The sequence below is a fragment of the Jaculus jaculus genome, chromosome 2, assembly GCF_020740685.1.
Source record: "Jaculus jaculus isolate mJacJac1 chromosome 2, mJacJac1.mat.Y.cur, whole genome shotgun sequence".
Lineage (NCBI taxonomy): Eukaryota > Metazoa > Chordata > Mammalia > Rodentia > Dipodidae > Jaculus > Jaculus jaculus.
The window spans coordinates 89865730-89886746 of record NC_059103.1 but is presented as its reverse complement, the minus strand read 5'-3'; the positions used below and the strand labels follow the sequence as shown (position 1 = coordinate 89886746).

The window sequence follows — 21017 nt, the reverse complement described above, 5'->3', positions numbered from 1 at the left end:
TAGATGGCTAAATTGTCTTGTACAAATATCATTGTAAAGCTGGGGAGATCTCTCAGTGCTTACCAGTGCTTGCTTCACAAGGCTGTCAACCAGAATCCCCCAGCACACATGCGAAGCCAGATGCCAAGCAGCATATGCATCTATAATCCCAACATGGCTATGGAAATAGGAGGTACCATCAGGAGAATCTCTGTGTCAGGGGAGTCACAGACTAGCTAGTCTGGAGTTGACAGCAGCAAACAACAAAAGAGAGCCTGTCCCAAACATGGTGGAAGGAATCTGAGCACACATGGGCCATGACCCAAACCTTTGTTAATTTTCCAGGATACTTACCTTAGTTTTTATAGAAAAGCAATTATATGTTTAATATCATTATTCAATTTAAAAGTTCTATTAAAATTCATGATTGGGCTGGAGAGATGGCTTAGCGGTTAAGCACTTGCCTGTGAAGCCTAAGGACCCCGGTTCGAGGCTCGGTTCCCCAGGTCCCACGTTAGCCAGATGCACAAGGGGGTGCACACGTCTGGAGTTCGTTTGCAGAGGCTGGAAGCCCTGGCGCGCCCATTCTCTCTCTCTCCCTCTATCTGTCTTTCACTCTGTGTCTATCGCTCTCAAATAAATAAATAAAAAAAAAATTAAAAAAAAAAAAGATGGATTTCTTGAAAAAAAAAAAATTCATGATTGCCATACATATGTTTGGAAACAAAAGTATGTTTGGCCCAAAAGACGCCTGATGGTATCCAGTGGGGATGGGCATTGGAAGGTGGCATAATGGCCAGGCTCCCACATTTGGTGACTTGACAAGTATGTGAATGAAGGAAGTAACTGACTGGAAGGGACTGGTTAAGTGAGAGTCAGTTTATCTCACCTTTTCTTTTTCAAAGAACAGACCAAATACTGCATACCACTTTCAAAACAGCATGGTAAGAGCAGACTTATGCTTTATTTTGTTTTCCCCATACCATCACACATATGAAAATCTCACTGCATGCTAGAATTCTATCTTTTTATATTTGTGCAATATAGACTAGATTTGTTCCAGTGTTGACCACAAGATCTTGGATTCTATAGCAGGTGAGAAATACATCATCATTTAATTACAGCTGTGTTCTATAGCAGGTAGAAAGCACCAGCAGGAGAATGAGCTCATCTCTAGCAAGGGGGATCTGGCTGGAACATCCCACAAAGCCCACCCCAACAACACACCTCACTCAGCAAGGCCCCATCTCGAAGATTTCCATCAGTTGGTGACCAAGCACTCAAAATACATGCTTTCTGAGCCAATTTGTTTGGTTTTGTTCTGATGAAAACGGTCACTAAAAGGCTTTTGCATGCCTGCTATATATATATCAAGTAATACTGTAATAATCAATTCAATTGTCTTGTAAATATATGTGAAGGTTATACTGGTTTTTCAAGGAAAGGAATTAGTGAGAGTCATCATAGCCATCAAAACAAGTCTTGAATCCCCATGAGGCAACACAGCAGAATCTAGACCACCTAGTCCTTGTGTTTTGGTGCTTTAGCTGACAATGTTACTCTTCTGTCGAGACCTCTAGTACCTACCAACTGATGCACTTAATACACTTTCAGTGCAAGAGTCATATATACTTGAGACTCAGTCACTTTTAGGTGATATTTAAAGTCACATGTTTAATATTTAAATTTATTTAAAGTTGGAGTTTTATTCATTTTTATAGTGTGTTTTATTTATTTAACTTGACAAAATGACACACATTACTTATAGTGCATAACATGATATTTTGATATGTGACTACAATGTAGTGTGGCTAAAACAATCTAATATATCTACCACCTCATGTACTTACCTTTTCTCTCTCTCTCTCTCTCTCTGTGTGTGTGTGTGTGTGTGTGTGGTGTGTGTGTGTGTTTAAGATAACATTTAAAATTTCTTGGTAAGTTTTAAGCATATATACGTTGCTATTATTGTGCCAGGCATCACGTTGTGTCCCACATCTTTGAGTAACTCCTGTTTGTTCTTTGAACAGCACTCCCCCAGACCCTTTGCCCAGCCCACTCAGCTCCTGTTACTCATCATTCTACTCTGTTTCCATAATTTGGATTTTTTAATTCCATAAATTAGTGAGATCATGTATTTGTGTTTCTGTAAGGCTTATTTCTCTAAAAACTCACTGTGGGGTTGGAGAGATGGCTTTGCGGTTAAGCGCTTGCCTGTGAAGCCTAAGGACCCCGGTTCGAGGCTCAGTTCCCGAGGTCCCACGTTAGCCAGATGCACAAGGGGGCGCACACGTCTGGAGTTCGTTTGCAGAGGCTGGAAGCCCTGGCGTGCCCATTCTCTCTCTCTCCCTCTATCTGTCTTTCTCTCTGTGTCTGTCGCTCTCAAATAAATAAATAAATAATTTAAAAAAATTCACCATTGTGTGTATGGAGAATATGATTAGTATGCAGCTTCATGTGTGCATGAGTGACTAAAAGGCTTTCAGGCCCTCATTTCCAAGATGAATTTAATTTTTAGTTGTAGTGATAAATTATGCCAACTAATATTATCAAATACTAGCATTTGTCCTGTACTTTTCTTAGAGCTCTTGCACACATTATTTTGTTTAATCTTCATGACACTTTTCTAAAGCATTATTCTGTGCTTTGTAGATAAGGAAATTGAGGCACAACCACGCTACTGGAACATCTGAGGTCTCATAGTTAAAGTGATGAAGCTAGAATTTAGCCAGGCAGCCAGTCTCCAGACCCTGGACTCTATCTTTACATCATGCATCAGGAATGAAGTGCAATGGATTTGACAACTCAAGAGGCTATTGTGGAAGGAACTTAGCAACCAGCCAGAACTGTAGTTTATGAAGGACTATAAAGATGATTGATTCCCTACTGTTGATTCCCTTACCCCAGAAGAGATGTGTCATGATTTTGTCCATATAATTTATGTGGCTCAATTGTTTTCAGCTTCTTTCCAATGGCTTTGCTTCTAATAAATTGCATATGTTCATTGCTTCTTTGTAAAGCTTTTCTGGAAGCATTGCTTAGTTCATTTTAGGGAAGTCTTGAAAACATTAATCTGCTTTCTCAATATGACTAATTATTAATGCCATTACTAAAGATGTTATATTTCAAACAAGAACTCAAAATAATGAGCCTTTTGCACAACTTCACTGGAGTCAGTGGTCACTTATCTTTTGAAAGAACAAATGAGTTTTCATGAAAGACAGTGTTTCCATATTGTACACTTGGGTACAATGTCATGTTTGGGGCTTGCTGCTGTTATTAAGTATGGCCTCCACTGTGATTCTCTTCATGTTTTGTTTTTCACATGAATATGACTGATTTTTGTCTTTTCAGACTATCACAGAAAAACACAAGTTAAATGTTCCTGAGACGATGACTGAGGTTCTTGATGTTTCTGATGAAGAGGGTAAGAGTTTCATCAAGTCAATTATGGCTCGTTCATATTACTACACAGGGAACTAACATGTAAAGCCTAATCTTCACATTTACTTTGGTATATTTACTAAACGGAGGAGGCAAATCTGGTCAGCCTGTTTTCTCCTAGAAACTCTATATCTATTAAATACCAATATAAGAAAAGGAGTACCAGGATTGGCCAGAGACAGAGGTGGACACCATACCAGATACAGAAATGGGACTCTTCTGCTTTCCCAGAGCAGCTGACTTGTCTGTTTCATAGTTTGAATTTTCATCAAAACAGCACATAAAATATGTAACCAGGGTTCAGCAACATATCTGTTGTTCAAATGTACATGACTGAAACAGCTTTTGCCATGTATATGCACATGGAAAATGGGGATCTTTGAAAAATGACTGCCGCAGAGTATAGTGCTAGGCTCAATGCTTATTACTTCCATAGAAAAATATTAAATAGAAAATTTAAGTTCTTCAACATAAAATCATAAGGTAAAACTTTACGTTGGTAAATCCTTATTTGGAACCTGTTTGTTACTTCATTATTGGTAATAGGCATTGAGTTGGGTCAGTTTGTATGAGAATTTATGATAAGAATGGACAAATGATAGATCAACACATGATTATAAATAAATTTAAAGTATTGCCAAAGGTAGCATTTATAGCCTTTTACTACAATTTTATGTCCTGTCCTAATATTTGAAAACTAATTTTCAATATCCATGTATACATGAAACAGAGTAGAATGATGAGTACCAGGAGCTGAGTGGGCTGGGCAAAGGGTCTGGGGGAATGCTGTTCAAAGGACATGTACCATATTTTGTTCTATAGAATCATTTTTTCATCCTTATTTGTATATTGTACAGCTTTGAAACAGTTTGGTGACCATTTTATTGATGGGGAAGCACTTAGTGACTCAGGTATCATTCAAGGAACTTGGAGTGGAAGCTTGTCTTTGCTTTTGATCTTTATTAACTAGATAGAAACAACTGGCTTAATACCTAGAAAATTGTGGCTGATACTAATGTTTTGTTTTGTTTTGTTTTTTGAAATAGCATGTGTAATTTGGATGAAATTGCATATGTGTGTATTTGAGGTGTGGGTTTTATTAACTTGGAAGCTTAAAATCATAGATTATTTAGCTGGCAATGATTTAGCATTTATTACTGAGGTTTACTAGTGTAAGTTTTTATGTGATGAACACTGTATAAATATTTCCCCTGATAGGTATCTTTTTATAGGATACAAGTTTAGAGGACAAGGAATTCTTTGCTATGTTGACACTGAGACCACATGAACATGTTAATAACTAATTCATTAGTTTCTATCAGCTAAGATTGTTTCTCATGAATACTATTGTTATCCTCATCAGATGAAGAAACAATTTGGGTGTTAAATAAATAACATGTTGAATTAGAAGCCAGGAATAGTAGGTAGCATTTGCCTGTAGTCATAAAACTCAAGAGCATAATGCAGAAGGATCACTTGAGTCCAGTCGTTCAAGGTCTGCATAAGCAATGTAGCAGAACTCTGTTTCTCAAAACATATGTATATATAGAACTAAAATGTATGACATATGTACTTTTTTTTTTTTTTTGGTGTTTCAAGGTAGGGTCTCACTCTAGCCCAGGCTGACCTGGAATTCACTATGTACTCTTAGGGTGGCCTCAAACTCATGGCAAACCTCCTACCTCTGCCTCCCATTGCTGGGATTAAAGGTGTGTACCACCACACCCAGTACATATGTACATTTTAATTCGAACATTTTAAAATCAGTAATTATAATGTGATTTTGTTTGAAAATATAGTCAAGAATAGAGGAATAAATTAGTCTTTAAAACCATTCAGGCTGAATTTGGCATGTAGGGAAAAAATGAACAATATAAAACATGCTATGTAGCAAGAAGTTTCCAGAATCCATGTGTTTACCACCTTAAAGTCAACTTACTACATGAAAATATAAGTGTATAAATCAGATGCACTGATTATTTCATCTTAAAACAACTCTTTGTTTACAAAATTCATCGTTAGAAGATCCCATTAGCTGAGAAGCTCATAACATTTACTATGTAATTTCTAGAAATTGCATTTATATTTAATGACCTCATATCTTTCCCATTTACATAAAATGATATAGCTATAGCATTGCATGCCTTTTAAAATTCAAACGGTTGTTCATTAAAAATTATTTATAATAAGACCTTTTGATTTGAGAGGAATACCTGTTAGTGATCAAGAATATCCTATGGTAAGAAATTTTCTATTTGGAGAAATAGCCAAAGGGAGAGAGAGAGAATGGGCATGCCATGGCTGCCACCACTGCAAGTGAACTTCAGACGTGTGCGCCCCCTTGTGCATCTGGCTAATGTGGGTCCTGGGGAATTGAGCCTCGATCCCGGGTGCTTAGGCTTCACAGACAAGCACTTAACTGCTAAGCCATTTCTCCAGCCCGCCAAAATCTCAATACAATTTTATTTCCAGCAAGCAATTCAAGCAAAATAGTTTTTATATAAAGATATATTTGTGTTGTGCAGTTGTTTTTTCTTGCAAAGAATTAGAATAAAGAGATTTAGTTAGTTGGCCTTGTCAGCCCTTTAATGTTTTGTATAATTGCAGTGTTGTCATGGAATCTGCCATTGTTCATGTGGACACAGTGCCACCACATGTGTTTGGAAGGTATTAGTCAATCCTTGAATGGTAATGACAAAAGAGTATTCAAACCAAGCACAGATCCCTTCTCAGCTAATTTGTTATGTTTTAAAGCAATGAGTATTTTCTTCCCATGAATCCAGTGAACAGCTAGTGAATGTGATATTATAATGGGGACCATGTGGAAGTCAGTGGTGAATATCGGGCATGCCTTTCACAAGTTTATATGAGAGATAATTTAGGGAAATGTTATAATTGAAGGCACTATGTCATCCGTGGCTCATACCTGCTTGTCAACATCTGGAGATAGTGATACCTAGCATAATGGATTTGCTGAGAATTAATCAGACTATGGCTTGGCTTTATGGAGTATAGAAGGAGCAATGTGAGTGTCTCAGGGTAGGAAAGTGTAAGAGAATGACATCAAGAGGTGAAATAATCCAGTCATTTGGTTTGGCCACAATATAATGATATATGGGACTCAATTGTGGAGGGTTTGATTTCGTAGCTAAAGAACCCAGAGAAACCAGAATAATTTGAAGATGTCAATTAGTGATTGAAAGGGAATATTTTTTTACATAGTTTAACCCAGCATTGATTCACAGGAATATTTTTTTTTAATTTTTAATTTATTTATTTGAGAGTGACAGACACAGAGAGAAAGGCAGATAGAGGGAGAAAGAGAGAATGGGCGTGCCAGGGCCTCCAGCCTCTGCAAACGAACTCCAGACGTGTGCGCCCTCTTGTGCATCTGGCTAACGTGGGACCTGGGGAACCGAGCCTCGAACCGGGGTCCTTAGGCTTCACAGGCAAGCGCTTAACCGCTAAGCCATCTCTCCAGCCCTCACAGGAATATTTTATATTGGGAAATGACTAGAAGGAAGAAGATATCTAAGGGAAGAGAAAGTGTTTACTGAGTATCTATGATGACAAGTGTATCATCTCATTAATCCTGCTGGCACCCATGTGACAAAGGCTATGCGTGCACCATGTATTGTTCAGATGAGGAAAGGCTTATCTGAAGGTGAGGACATTCAGGCTTAGAGATCTTACCTAGAATTGTTCAATGGCACACAGTTGTTAAGTGATGGAGGCACTATCTAAATGCATTAATTGCTCAGTCATAGTTTAAATAATGCTCTAAAAGAGAGACATGGGAAGGAATATAAAGATACTGAAATTAAAATTTATCCTAAAAGAATTGTACTGTCCAGACTTAACCAAAGCAGAGATGCAGTCCTTTATATCTTCTAGATTCTCTGTCTGCTGACTTACCTCCGTGACCTTAAGGTGGGGCTCAGGTGTTACAACACCCATGCAACACAAGTGCCTGAACAAATAGAAGTCACAAATACTGTATTAATAACATTTATTCCTCCATGAATGGTTGATGCACACTCTTCCATTAGTGTTCTAAAACAGCATGACCGAACAGCCAAGAGAACTCCAAAATGACAGAAGAGTGGATATAATCAGATGCCATTTATCATCTTTGACATAATCACTTCTGTGTTGTGCACTTGACATTGTCCCCATGTCAGATTTCAACCCATTACCCAGTTTTTCAATAGGAATTACACTTTCTTGCAAGGTGTGGGGCTCCTTCCCGCTCAGGTAGTGACGAGGGAAGGACCAGGCCTGCTGGTTCCTCCCTAGGGGTTGAGGAGGATGATGAGCGTCAGACAACTTAGAAACCTCTCCTGGCCACCAGAGAAAAACCACACTGAGTCGGGAGTCTTTTCTATGCAGAAACAACTCGCTTTATTACTCTGAGCAGTTGCCTATATCATGTTGGGGACAAAGGCAGGGATTTTAGAATGGGGCAAGAGGTAAGGGCCAATAGTAAACTTTAACTATTGAAATGGTAATTACAATTGCCATGCGGAGGTAGCAGGCCAGAAGCCATTAGGCATCTTGCTGAGTCATAGCTGGCCAGAGACAGGTCGCCAAACTTTAGCTAGGCTCAGGAAGTTCCACTAGACCTCACGCCTGGGCCTTTCAGGGCCCAACAGCAAGGGAAGGGGTAAAGAGGCATTTCAGGGCATCTTGTTACCTTGCATCATGAGAGCTCACCAAGAAGGGGAACATCTATGATGATATCATTGTAAAATAAATAAATAAATAAATAAATACATACATACATACATACATACATACATATATATATATACATATACATATATATATGCATATATATATACATATATATACATACATATGTATATACACACACACACACACACACACACACACACACACACATTATTAGATATGGACACATTTTGTATGTAAGAAACATGTTTGTACCATCCTTTCCCTCCTCCATGCCCCTTTTCTGAGGAGGCCTTCCTCATCGGGGATGTAGGTCAACCCCATGGGGATTGTGGGTTATGTATTATGGGGGGGGCATGTCATTGTATCTTAATTTATTTCCATGTTCCTGTACCCTGTGTTCTACAGAGCCCCTTCCAGGCTAAGTATAACACTCTCAGTGCACAATCTTGAGTTTCCATATATTCAAACATCAGGTTTATTTTTAAAATATGAAATACACTGAAACCTTATAGCTAGTAGGAAAGAGTTGCCACAAAATTGTTGAGAAAAAAAATTGGAAAGCCGGGCGTGGTGGTGCACATCTATAATCCTAGCACTTGAGAGGCAGAGGTAGGAGGATCGCCGTGAGTTTGAGGCCACCCTGAGACTCCATAGTGAATTCCAGGTCAGCCTGGGCTAGAGTGAGACTCTACCTCAAAAAACCAAACTAATAAAAAATAAAAAATTGGAGAACACCATAAAGCAGGCAAACTCATAGAACTGGGAGTGATCTTCTATTAAGTGAGTAAATATGTAACAGCAGGTATAAAAAATAAGGAAACTCATATTAAGCCTATTATATGATGCAGGAAAATAGATGTGTTTGTTTTATATCAAATAAGTTGATAATAGCAAGCATGTCAGTGCTTAATTATTCTTTTACAAGTTAGATTATGCCATGTTCTTTCTATCTCCATTAGAACTCAAACAAGAACTAAAGTTTTAAATCCAAATTATTATTTTGAAACAAAACTTCATTTCCCTCAAGCTCTTATGGCGTGACACCAGGAGATAGATGTACCATTTCCTTATATTGAGGACTTTGGAGAAGCAGGTGGGCAGGGAGTAAAGTGAGCACAGATGAATTCTATTTCTGACTTATGAATCTGAGATACTAATGGAGCATTCAGATGCAGGAGTCTAGAAGTCAATTTAAAGATGGATGTAGAGGTTGTAAGAAAGGTCTAGGATAAATGCAAATTTTAACCTAAATTGTATATAAGAAGCTCTTGAATTCTTAATAAGATGTATAATATGGGACATAAGAAGAAGGATTGTGTAGAAATATCTTTATTTCAGGCAAGTGTTGCCTGAGAAGAAACACTCAAAGCAGTAAGGGAAGATCAGGAACAATTCATATCAATGAAATTAAGGAAAGTTGTTTCTGTAATAATTGGATAATTAGTATAATTAATTAATATTAACAGGGTATGATTAATAGAGAAGAAGGAAGAGGAGTCAGAAGATGAAATAAAGGTGTAATGTTGGCAAAAGAAATGTTGTTGTTTTACCCGTTGAAAGGAAAAACCTCCATGGGGAATGAGAGACTAAGGGGACTGAAGCTAGTATCCAGCAGATAGGTATTTAAGAAGGCCAGAGGACAGAGGCTCCAGTGGAGCTGGACTGGAAAAGCCCCTCCTAATTTCTGCAGGCATTATACTTTCTATCACTCAGACAACTTGAAGAGAACTTTTATACAGCACCAGTGAGATTTGTTCCCAGACAAGTGCCTCTCCACCTAATGACATTTGATTAGGATCTGCATACTCTCACCAGAGCTAGAAATGCACTTTATTGGGTCATAAACATGAAATCATGATATATTCCCAAGGCCACCAAAGTTGTCTTCCAAACTCTGTAGCCATATTTTTAAAATCATTGATAACATCAGCAATAGAAAAATACCTGTGATAGAAATCATCCTCAAAATTTAGAGAACAAGGGGGAACACCAAAGAAAGCCACTATATCATGAAGTCAGTATTATTAGAGGTTTTCAAATTGTGCCTTGGCTTGCCACCAATATAAGGAAGTGGTAGATAGTATTTGAAATGTACTGTTCAAATGGCCTACTTTCTACTTGTAACAGGACTCCATCTACCTAAAAGAAGTAGGCTTGAGGGCTGAGGTCATATAGTTCCCTCACATTTTCTTTTTTTTTTTATTTTTTTAAATTTTTATTTATTTATTTATTTATTTGAGAGCGACAGACACAGAGAGAAAGACAGATAGAGGGAGAGAGAGAGAATGGGCACGCCAGGACTTCCAGCCTCTGCAAACGAACCCCAGACACATGCGCCCCCTTGTGCATCTGGCTAACGTGGGACCTGGGGAACCGAGCCTCGAACCGGGGTCCTTAGGCTTCACAGGCAAGCGCTTAACCGCTAAGCCATCTCTCCAGCCCCCCTCACATTTTCTATAAGGCCAAGATGTAATGTAGAGCCTTGCTCCATCAGACATGGAGTCTTAACAGCTAGACTCTGCTTTCTCTCCTCCCTCATTTCCTTTAACCTTTATAACCCCTCTCCTCATCAAGACATGAGAAAAAGAAAAAATGAATGGAATAGGAAAATTTGAAATGCATACCCTACTTTATTAAGTATTGATAGATATTAAGGAAGAAGAAATTGAAGCTTATAGTGAGTGGGTTTTATTCCCAGTACCCCATTGGCTACTGAGACTGTGGTATGAATTGGAAAATTAGGAAAAACAAGTTGACACAGGGAAGAAGCAATATATTCTACTTTGGGTAGTATTAGGGATTTGGTATTTGTAAAGGTAAATAGTAAATTTTGACTAAATTGGGCTCTTAGGGGTGTGGTAACAGAGTGAAGTGAATGTGAATATGCAAACCTACTTTTGATTTTTAGATAATCTGTTGGCTATTTGCTCAAGGAATCATAATATACAGCTTGCATTATGTTGCTGTTCTGCATTCAACATGCCCATCACTTTTTCACAAAAATGGCATACACAAAAACCCATAAATGCTAGTAAAAGTTTGAAATAATTTTGGCTTATCTATCGATCAGATTGTGCCTGGATTTTGGCAGTCCTTTTCTTGGAATTTATTTTAGAAATTGTTTCCATTTTATTCTAGTGTGTCTTACCCCCAGTACACACATTTAATCTGGTAAAATACCATTATTATATTAATAATTAAAAATAGGACTGGAGGGATGCCTTAGCAGTTAATGCATTTGCCGGGAAAGCCAAAGGACCCAGGTTTGATTCCCCAGGACCCACATTAGCCAGATTCACAAGGTGTCATATGCATCTGGAGTTCATTTGCAGTGGTTGGAAGCCCTGGTATGGCCATTTTCTCCCTCCCTCCCTCCCTTTCTTTCTCTCCTTCCCCTGTTCTCTCTGTCAAATGAATAAATAAAAGTAAAATAAAATTAAAAATAGTCATTTTTCATATATTACCAATTAAAAGAAAGCTCTATTAATGATGGATTATGCACAACTTGCTAAACTACAATGAGAAATAAAGAGGTCCACACATTCCACAATCATTAAGTTAGACAATATAAGTCATAAATAAGCTAATGACAAAAATACAGCGATGAAAGCAAACTGTCAGGTATTAAAGGTATAATTCATATAATTATTGCTTCTTGATAAATAATAGGAAAATGAACCAATATTGACTTTAAGTTTTAGTCATTTGCATGTGTCTGTGTCCACCTGGTGTGCCGTGTTTTGCTCATATCCCAGCTGCTCATGTGAGTGTATTTCATATTGGAAGCATAGTTTGAAGTTGATATGACATTTAGCAAGTAACTTCCTCCATCTTTCTCTGATTCTCCCAAGGTGATGACACGATGACAGGTGATGGGGGAGAATACCTTAGGCCCGAGGATCTCAAAGAACTAGGCGATGACTCACTGCCCAGCAGCCAGTTCCTGGATGGGATGAATTACCTGCGCTACAGCTTGGAGGGAGGACGGTCAGACAGGTATTCACTAAACTTACATTTGGTGTTAGCCAGAAGTCTGTGCAACCTACTTTCAAGTTGTTTTCCTTTTTTGATTTTTAAAGATAGGGTCTTACTTCTGCCACTTAGGCTGGACTAGCCCAGAGTGGCCTCAAACTCATGAGTCTCTTGCTTCTGCTTTCTTAGTTTTGGGATTACAGGTATCCATCACCATGCCTGGCTCACAACACCCTTTTATGATGACCAAGGGTAGACACAATTATTGAGCACTGAGTGGGCACTTCACCACTTTGGGCAGTTAGCATATGTCTTCTGTTTCTCTAACAATGTTAAGAGAGAAAAGGAAGTAGTAGTGCACAGGGGAGTAGAGCAGGAAGTGTAGTCTAGAGAGATTGAATAACAGTAAAACCATACCACTATGAAGAGGCAGAACCAAAGTAAATATGAACTCCTTGATTTTAAGTATGATGTCTAACCATCCACAACTTTTTTTTCCAAGGCAAATTCACAGACAGTTTTGCCTTTCAGATGCCCTTGCAAACTGGCATCTATAGACATGTCAAATCCCCTTCTTGCTGTTAGTGCTGCAATCTCTGTGAACAAAAGTACATGATAAAGCATAAGATTAAACAAGTGCAAAAGAAAACTGCCTGTAGTTGACTTGTTCATTAAAGACCAAACAACAAAAGCAGACCAGAATTTTACAAAACCTGGATATAAGTGGCAATCTGGGCAGAAGCAGGAGGGTCCTACTTTTCTACACAAATATAGAGAGGTTTATTGGAAATTCTGGAGTGCATGGTCAGTATTTCCAACTACTACACTGATGCTTGTTACTTTGAGGCAAGCTGACTGAGAACATTCTAGAGCACCTCATAAATCCGGCTGCTCATTTGGGTCAAGCATGTGCTTGTCTGTGCAGTAGTATGTCTTTCCCATCAGTTTCATGCTTATAGTTTTAAAGCTAACTCTTTATTAAACTATTTTATAAGTATCCCACATATTTTTAGTCCATGAAATAATCCATAGATAATTGGCAAAACAAGCTTTCCAATCCCCCCTCACTTTTTTTTTTTTTAAATTATTCATTGTACTTACAATGAGTGCATTCTTGTGTCAGGCTCTGTGGTAAGTACTAAGGGAACCAATACTACTGAGATAGGTTTACTGAATTCATAGTATAATAAAGTACATGGAAAGACAGGGCAGCAGAGCACAGACTGCTAGTAGAGGATGGAGGCTCAAGCTTCTTGGCAGACAACAGCCAAACCAAGACGGACAATGATGGCCAGGAAAGGCAGAATATGGGAGACTTTGGAAGTATTAACAGGGTGGGCAAAGGCTTAAATTTTTCAGCATAGAACATAATTCAGTGGTGCTGGAGTAGACATGGGTAACCTTATTTGTATGCCAGAGTCCTAGCTCTGCACAGGATCCACGTTAGAGATGAGACAGGCTACTCTGCTCAGTTGTGGCAACCTCAGCTGGAGTTCATGTGGAAGTGCTAGACTAACTCTGACAGTAGTAGTGGAGAGAATTTCAGTAATGAAAAACTCAATTTTGTGACTGAGGAAGGAGGTTGAGATTGAGTTCTTGCATGGGTAGCCAACCTTTTTTTTTTGATATTGCAACATGCTGTTGTGATATCTAAACATGTTGCATTCCATTTATAGCCATCCTGGGACATATTCAGACTATGGGTTATATGTTGGGCATACCTGACTGGATAGCCTTTAGATATGGACTTACAACCTGAGATTCTTAAAAGACTTTAAGTAGGTTACTATCAAAGAAAGCTTTTATGGCTTTGTGGGAATTTACAATAATCTATGAATAGCCTTATTACTACAGACAAAGAACCTTTTTTGTTGTTTTCCCACCATGGTCTCTATTATTAAGAATAAGTGCTTTATTTGGTCATCTTTCATGCTTCCAAGGACTTAAAAATAACATTTTTTCTGTGAAGTAGAGTAGATGGTTTTAAGTCTGTATAAAAACTCAAACTTATAAGCATATAAAGAGAGTATGATACATTATGGTGTGACTTAGTCTCTGGGCCCACACATGCATTTATACAGTACTATGCATATTCACAAGCTCCAAAAATTGAACTATGGGCAGCATCTCATTTTCATAGTTTCCTTGTTCAATTTTTTTTAGTTTTGTTTAAACAATTAGTATAAATCATCTTTTTTGGTAACCATTTTTCCTATTCATTATTTCTTTATTTGGTATGCCCTCAAATAGTACCATTCCCAGGTAGGTATTCCACTGCATGAAAACATGGCCTTCCTGGTTCCACCCACATTTATTTCCCTGCTCACTGCTCAGCCTCTGTGTGTGTGTGTGTGTGTGTGTGTGTGTGTGTGTGTGTGTGTGTGTGTGCGTGCATGCACGCACACACATGAATAGGTGAAAGCTGTTTGTATTATAGAGTTAGGGATTTATACTCAAGATAGGATTTTTGTCATAAGTTTAATAACTGTTAAGAGTTGGAAGAAATGAGTCTCTTACTATAATGAAAGCCACATGAGCCAGGCATGACTTTGTTTTAATTGTCACAGTGCCACCTCATGGTTGAGAAAACATGGGCATGATATCCCCCAAACAAACCTATGTACACTTGGACAGGAGAAAAAATATTTTGGTACCTAAAGTAAACACAGAGGCAGAAGGATAGAGATATATATAATTTAATGCTCATTGGAACTAAGTAAAGATACATTTTCATCTCTTGGATTTTATATTTCTTTTTATTATTGCTCATAAATAAAAAAATGCTGTCCAAACTTAACATATAATTAAAAATAACATACCACAAAGCTTTGTAAAACAAGAATATGCAGATTTTGTATATTTAATTATTCAACAGGATTTGAAGCTTCCATAAGTTAAATTTCTAAATAAGTAGTATGAAGAGTAGTTATTATATTAATTTAGATCACAAAGCATTTATTCCATAATGGAGAAAGTATAACTTGCATCCATAAAATAAATAAATAAATAAATAAATAAAGCCTTGGTATTCAGAACTGCCAATTCTCTAAATGAACAAGTGAACATTTAAAATAGTCTAGATGGTTTGTAAATGTATTAATTGAACAGTAAGCACTCCAATAATAAAGAAATGGTAACTCTGTTGAAAAATAGTTAAACTTGACTGTAATATTTTAAATAAGTATAGACAATTTTTGATCCAGGTACTTGTATTATTCTAAAATGTTATGCTTTTTATTTTATCAGAAAGAATAATTTCTCTGTTGTTAGAATATTCTAGCCATATTTATTTCATTTAAGTATTTTCTGTGATATAATAGAAGAAAAGACAATTAGAAATGATAACCATTGTTTAAATGACCAATTAGCATTTCAGAAAGCAGCAAACATAATGATCCAGAATAAAATCTATAGAGAAATAAATACTTTGACATTTAGTTGCAACTTGCTCACTTTTCTTCCTTTTCTCTGTCCAGCTTTTCTCACTCTCTATCTTTATATCTTGAAATCTTTCCTTCTCATCTATAGTTACCCTATGGTGACTGTCACTTCCTCTGTTTCTTTCCCTCATCTTCTCTCTTCATTTTTTCCTACTCAGATTTTAGGAACAATAAAAATAAATTGAAACCACATAATCTTTCTGTCCCTTCTGTTTGAACCCATTGAGAGACAGATCCAAGTGTCAGGAAAATGGAAATCAAAAATTTACCTTTATTACAGATCCTGACTATAGAATGTAGTTAGAATGTAATGAGCCCTTTTATTTCCCAGAATTCATGATCTAGTCATTGTTACTCAAGAGTGGCCACTTGAGACCTAAGGCCTGGTGCCTTCTTTCAAAGTTCACATATTTACATGTGGGAGCTAAATCACTTGGTTTTATTCAGGATACATTTATTTATCACTTCTTTGTTCCCATTCAGACCAAATTTTCATTCACCCTTTGAAGCCAGTGTTTTTGGGATAAGGATGCATTTAAGGGTCAGTTTAACCTAGCCGTTGGGCCTCCACTTGTTCTTATCACTTCCTGCTTTTTTGATACTGCTAATTCACATTTATGTAGGACTTTTAATATGTAAAGTCACAATCTGACTTTTTGACTTCTAAAGCTTGAAGGAGATTACATAACTAATAAATTTAAGCCCATTAGAAAGCACTTGGTGGAGGAAGATGACAGAACGTACAAACTGTATCATTTCAATAGGTTGTTCTCTCTGCTGTTTTCCTTCCCTCTCCCAAACCCAAAACAATGTAATAGAGAACAAAATATAAAAGCTGATCCAGTGCTGCCTGGTATGAAGTACATGCCAGGGGATCTCTACTCTCTGTGGCTTAAAGCAAGGTACAGTAGTTCATTCCATTAATTGTGACACACTTGTGTTAAAATTAAAAGATTGGTATCCTATCAAATCTTCATCTCAGCCTAAATTCAAGATACAGTTAAGATTGAATGTAGTAGTCTGAAGCCCATTTACAGATCAACAAAAGTCATTTGTACAACTTCAAAATCAGCTAATGTATACACATGCGCGCGCACACACACACACACACACACACACACACACACACACACTACTTCTCACTTCCAAGGCTCAAACATCTACTGATCAATTTACCAAGACATGCAGGCTGCTTCTGCTTCATTTGGGTTAAGAGCTTTGATCTACTTTAAAAGCTTGTATAACAGAGCATAATTTTTCACAAAATTCAATTTAAATTTTATTTTGTTATATTGGTAGATTTATATAGGTATGAGTGCATAGGGTCAGATAATCATTTTCTTTTGTCATGTTACTTGCCCGGTAAGATTTGAAGTGTCCAACCCTGTCTACAAAATAGGAGAGTCCACATCTTGTATAGCTATGATAATCTCTCAAGTGCTGATATTTTCAAAGACAACTAAAATTGGCACTGACACCTTGTATAAACCATGTGTATATGGCTTACAAAATATGATTTAATTGAAAAAGTAAAATAATTCCTGCTGATAAATATGTTAACTTGCCATTTAGTTCATAATTGTACACTGCTTCACTGGCCAAATATCTACTAACTAAAAGGAGTGAAAGTTGCTTCCATAGTGTTATGAAAACATTTTTATCTCCTTCCTTCTTGGTGGGCTTTTGACTAAGAGTTTGAATGCAATGCTTTAATTTTTGAACATTATGTATATATGTATGCATAATGTATATATATATACATATATGTGTGTTTATATATGTATATATATAATATCAATCATATAACATATTTTATAACATATAATGTATGAGATATATTATTTAAAATACCAATTGTAAAGCTGGAGATGGTAGCACACACTTGTAATCCCATTACTCGGGAGGCTGAAAGAGGAGGTTCAGAAATTCAAGGCCAGCTTGGGCTACATAAGAGAGTGAGGCTCTGTCTCAAAGTATAAAATAAAAGTGTTAAGCCCACCAATCATCTTCTTGTCATTTGGTTGTACATCTTATTTAAAAAGGAATGACATTGCTTTACAAAGAGAGAGGTTTTTGTCCTTCACATTTGAGTGTTCGTCAGAACTTAGAAATTTAGATTTAGCAGAAATATAAAGCACCCACTTTTAAGCTAAACATAAGCTTTGCTCAGTGTCCATTGGCAATTTGTCTTTGTGCTGGCAGATGTGTCTGTTCAGGGCTGGGGCTGAGAAAATTTCTTGTGCTATTGCATCTCCTCCCCACAGCAACCAACCCTGTGGTGCTTCCTGCATTGCACACAGGGCATGCAGAGGGGACCTTGCTCTCCTTTGGAAAAATAGCATTGTGGGAGTCATCAGAGACAAACAAGAGGAGCTCCTCTTCCGCAGGAAGCATGCATCTGGCACAGTTCATTTCACTGTACCTTCCAGGGGCATGCAGGGACATTCAGTCATTCACAGTTGAGAGAGGAACAGAAAGCGCAATGGAAAGAGAATGGAAAATAAAGAGCAAAAGTGAAACCTACATTTTCATTTTGTTTTTCTCTCTGCCTTCCCCATATTTTCCCTTAGTTGCAGCAAGATGAACATTCAACATGGATTTAAGTAAACTACCCTGGAATTGTTTCTATGTAAATCTTTTACACTGGCAACAAGCAAACTTTGCTGGTTTCAAACATTTCAGGGAAGAAAACAAATCAGATTAGGAGTATCAAATTTGAACTTGTGGATTCCCTTGTGTCCTTGCCATTGAGTGTGAGGACAGTCAAAGGATGTGCTAGTTAGCTACTGGACAGAGAAGTAGGGCCACACAGTGTCCCCCTGGAAGTTGCACTGTTAGCTAATAGCACGCTTTTTTCACTCTCCTGCTCGGCTCATTTCATCTCCTAACCCTTCTGCTGTTGGTATATGACCATGACCTCCTGCCAACCTACCAGCCTTCGATCCTTCAGTTCCGACAGGTCTCACACTCTGAGCCATGCGTCCTACCTGAGGGACAGTGCTATGATTGACGATACAGTTGTGATCCCCAGCCATCAGGTACGTGACTTTTTTTTTTTGCCTTCATGTCTTTACTTTCTGGAACAGCATTTTCATGTTTCCTGATGCTATAAACATCCCAAGGAAGCTTTTAACAAAAAAAAGAAAGAAAGAAAGAAAGAAAGAAAGAAAGAAAGAAAGAAAGAAAGAAAGAAAGAAAGAAAAGAGAAAGAAAGCAAGAAAGAGAGGGAGAACCAAAAAAATTTAAATCACTCTTAACTCAATGGATAAATAATTTGTGGCTTTCCTAAAACAGAAAATGTTCACTAGGTTTCTCAATGCATAGTTTTACTGAAATAACATGCTATATTATTTCTTCAGTTATACTGAATTCTACTATATAAATTTCATATAAGGATTTGTGTTTTTCAAATAAAATATTTATTGTGGAAAAAACAAAGGTTGGCTGTATTTATAAGATGATCAGAATCTTTAAATATTTACCTGGCAATAGTTAAAGTTTTTAGCTATAAAAAAGAATTAAATTTTATTCTAGAATAATTTTATTTTAGATATGATTTTATCACATCCTTGTTTGGCTATCAATGAATACCTACACTCTTCAAAGGCAATTAAATAAAAAGTTTTTATATCAATAATATAATTTAAAAGAGAGTAAATTATTAAAGATTCATTTTACATGCTCTGACCCCATATTTTTAGTGATAATTTTCTAGTTAATAGCAAATTCTGATGCTGCCTTTTAGGTGTCATTATATTTTACTTTAAATGAAATGAGACATGTTTACTAAACCCAATCTTCTTTGGGGTAGGTATCAACGCTAGCCAAGGAGGCAGAAAGGAATTCTTATCGTCTGAGCTGGGGCACTGAGAACTTGGACAACGTGGCTCTGTCTTCCAGTCCTATTCATTCAGGGTGAGTAAATCAATATTATGTATCCAGATCAAGAGGTAACAGGAGATGGCAGGGAAAATCACAGCTTTGTCCAGTAACTTCATTGGATGGTTAGCTTACAGAGAAGGTGACCTTTGTGTCAACTTGTAAATAACATTGCTTTTTTCAACATGGACTCTGTTTATACAAATGAATTGGCAGAAAGGGTTGAATTTGGTGTAGAAAACTGCTGTTTTAAAGTAACTCCTAGAATTGTGTCCAATAGTTTGCTAATTAACTAGAACTTATGGATAGCCTCCTTGCTATTCTTTGGCTGTCCTTAAGGCATCTTAAAGAAGGCTGGTGAAGCTGCTTACTAGAAAGTTTCAGTTGCTAAAAAATTAACTGGTCTTTGAAATAATGCCTCTCTTCACATTTCAATGCATTTGAAATCATGTGTACAGGAGTGTGAGTCACATACACAGGCAAGTTCATATACTATTCGAAGGAGGTTTATAAATAAATGAGTTTGGAGCCGGGCGTTGTGGCGCATGCCTTTAATCCCAGCATTCGAGAGGCAGAGGTAGGAGGATGGCCGAGAGTTTGAGGCCACCCTAAGACTACAGTGAGTTCCAGGTCAGCCTGAGCTAGAGTGAGACCCTACCTCGAAAAACAAAAACAAACAAACAATAAATAAACGAGTTTGGTATTGCCAATTGCCTTTTCAGCTTCTTCAGAGATTCATACACTATTTCACCAATGCTGCCTGGTATAATCAGCAAAGATGCCAAGTAAGGCTTTCAGTCATATTCTCAAACATACTTAAAGTTTTCTTAAGGTGTAATAATTCAGTTAAGTATAATTTAAATTATTTAAGGAATTTTAAATTATAATATTATTGTACTTGTTTTTCTCACTCTACATTTTTATAATTTCAAATAACTTGATATATATGCATATATATGTATCATGTATATATGCATATATATATCAAGTTATTTGAAATCATTATATATATATTATATATATATATATATATATATATATATATGACACATATTTTCATTTAATTTAAGATCCTATTCATGTTGTAGGAATATTAGCAAATGGAATACTTTGGTTTAAATTTTTATCCCAAGTTCTTTATACATAATCTCCAGAACTATTTTTTTTAATTTTTATTTATTTATTTGAGAGCAACAGACACAGAGAGAAAGAGGCAGAGAGAGAGAGAATGGGCGCACCAGGGCCTCCAGCAACTGCAAACAAATTTCAGATGCATGTGCCCCCTTGTGCATCTGGCTGACGTGGGTCCTGGGGAATCAAGCCTTGAAACAGTGTCCTTAGGCTTCACAGGCAAGCACTTAACTGCTAAGCCATCTCTCCAGCCCTCCAGAACTGTTTTGAGTAGTGGAATTTTTTTTGTTCTGGTCATTGTAAAATAGTCTTCTTTTAGGAGAATAGTCCATGATATTGTAGACATTTTGGATATTTTAGTACAGTCTTCTATTAAAGACCATAAAATATAAAATTTCTTGTATAGTCACTGAAAATATTCATAGTAATGTCTATGTTAAATAAATCTAGTTTATGAGGAAGGAGTTATTTAGAGCA

General features: G+C 37.0%; 1 protein-coding gene across 31 annotated transcripts in view; it reads left to right on the top strand.

Moving 5' to 3' along the window:
- Positions 1 to 21017, top strand: part of Ank2 (ankyrin 2) — a 710882-nt gene that overhangs the window by 626905 nt on the left and 62960 nt on the right. For 23 of the 31 annotated variants that reach the window (XM_045144485.1, XM_045144488.1, XM_045144489.1 and 20 more), the window contains 4 exons: positions 3334 to 3406; positions 11970 to 12114; positions 18466 to 18568; positions 19342 to 19445. In XM_045144485.1, coding sequence (XP_045000420.1) covers positions 3334 to 3406; positions 11970 to 12114; positions 18466 to 18568; positions 19342 to 19445 — 425 coding nt within the window. Of the gene's footprint in view, positions 1 to 3333; positions 3407 to 11969; positions 12115 to 14340; positions 14353 to 18465; positions 18569 to 19341; positions 19446 to 21017 lie in introns of all 31 variants that reach the window. The other 8 variants (XM_045144507.1, XM_045144500.1, XM_045144502.1 and 5 more) reach the window with 2 other exon arrangements.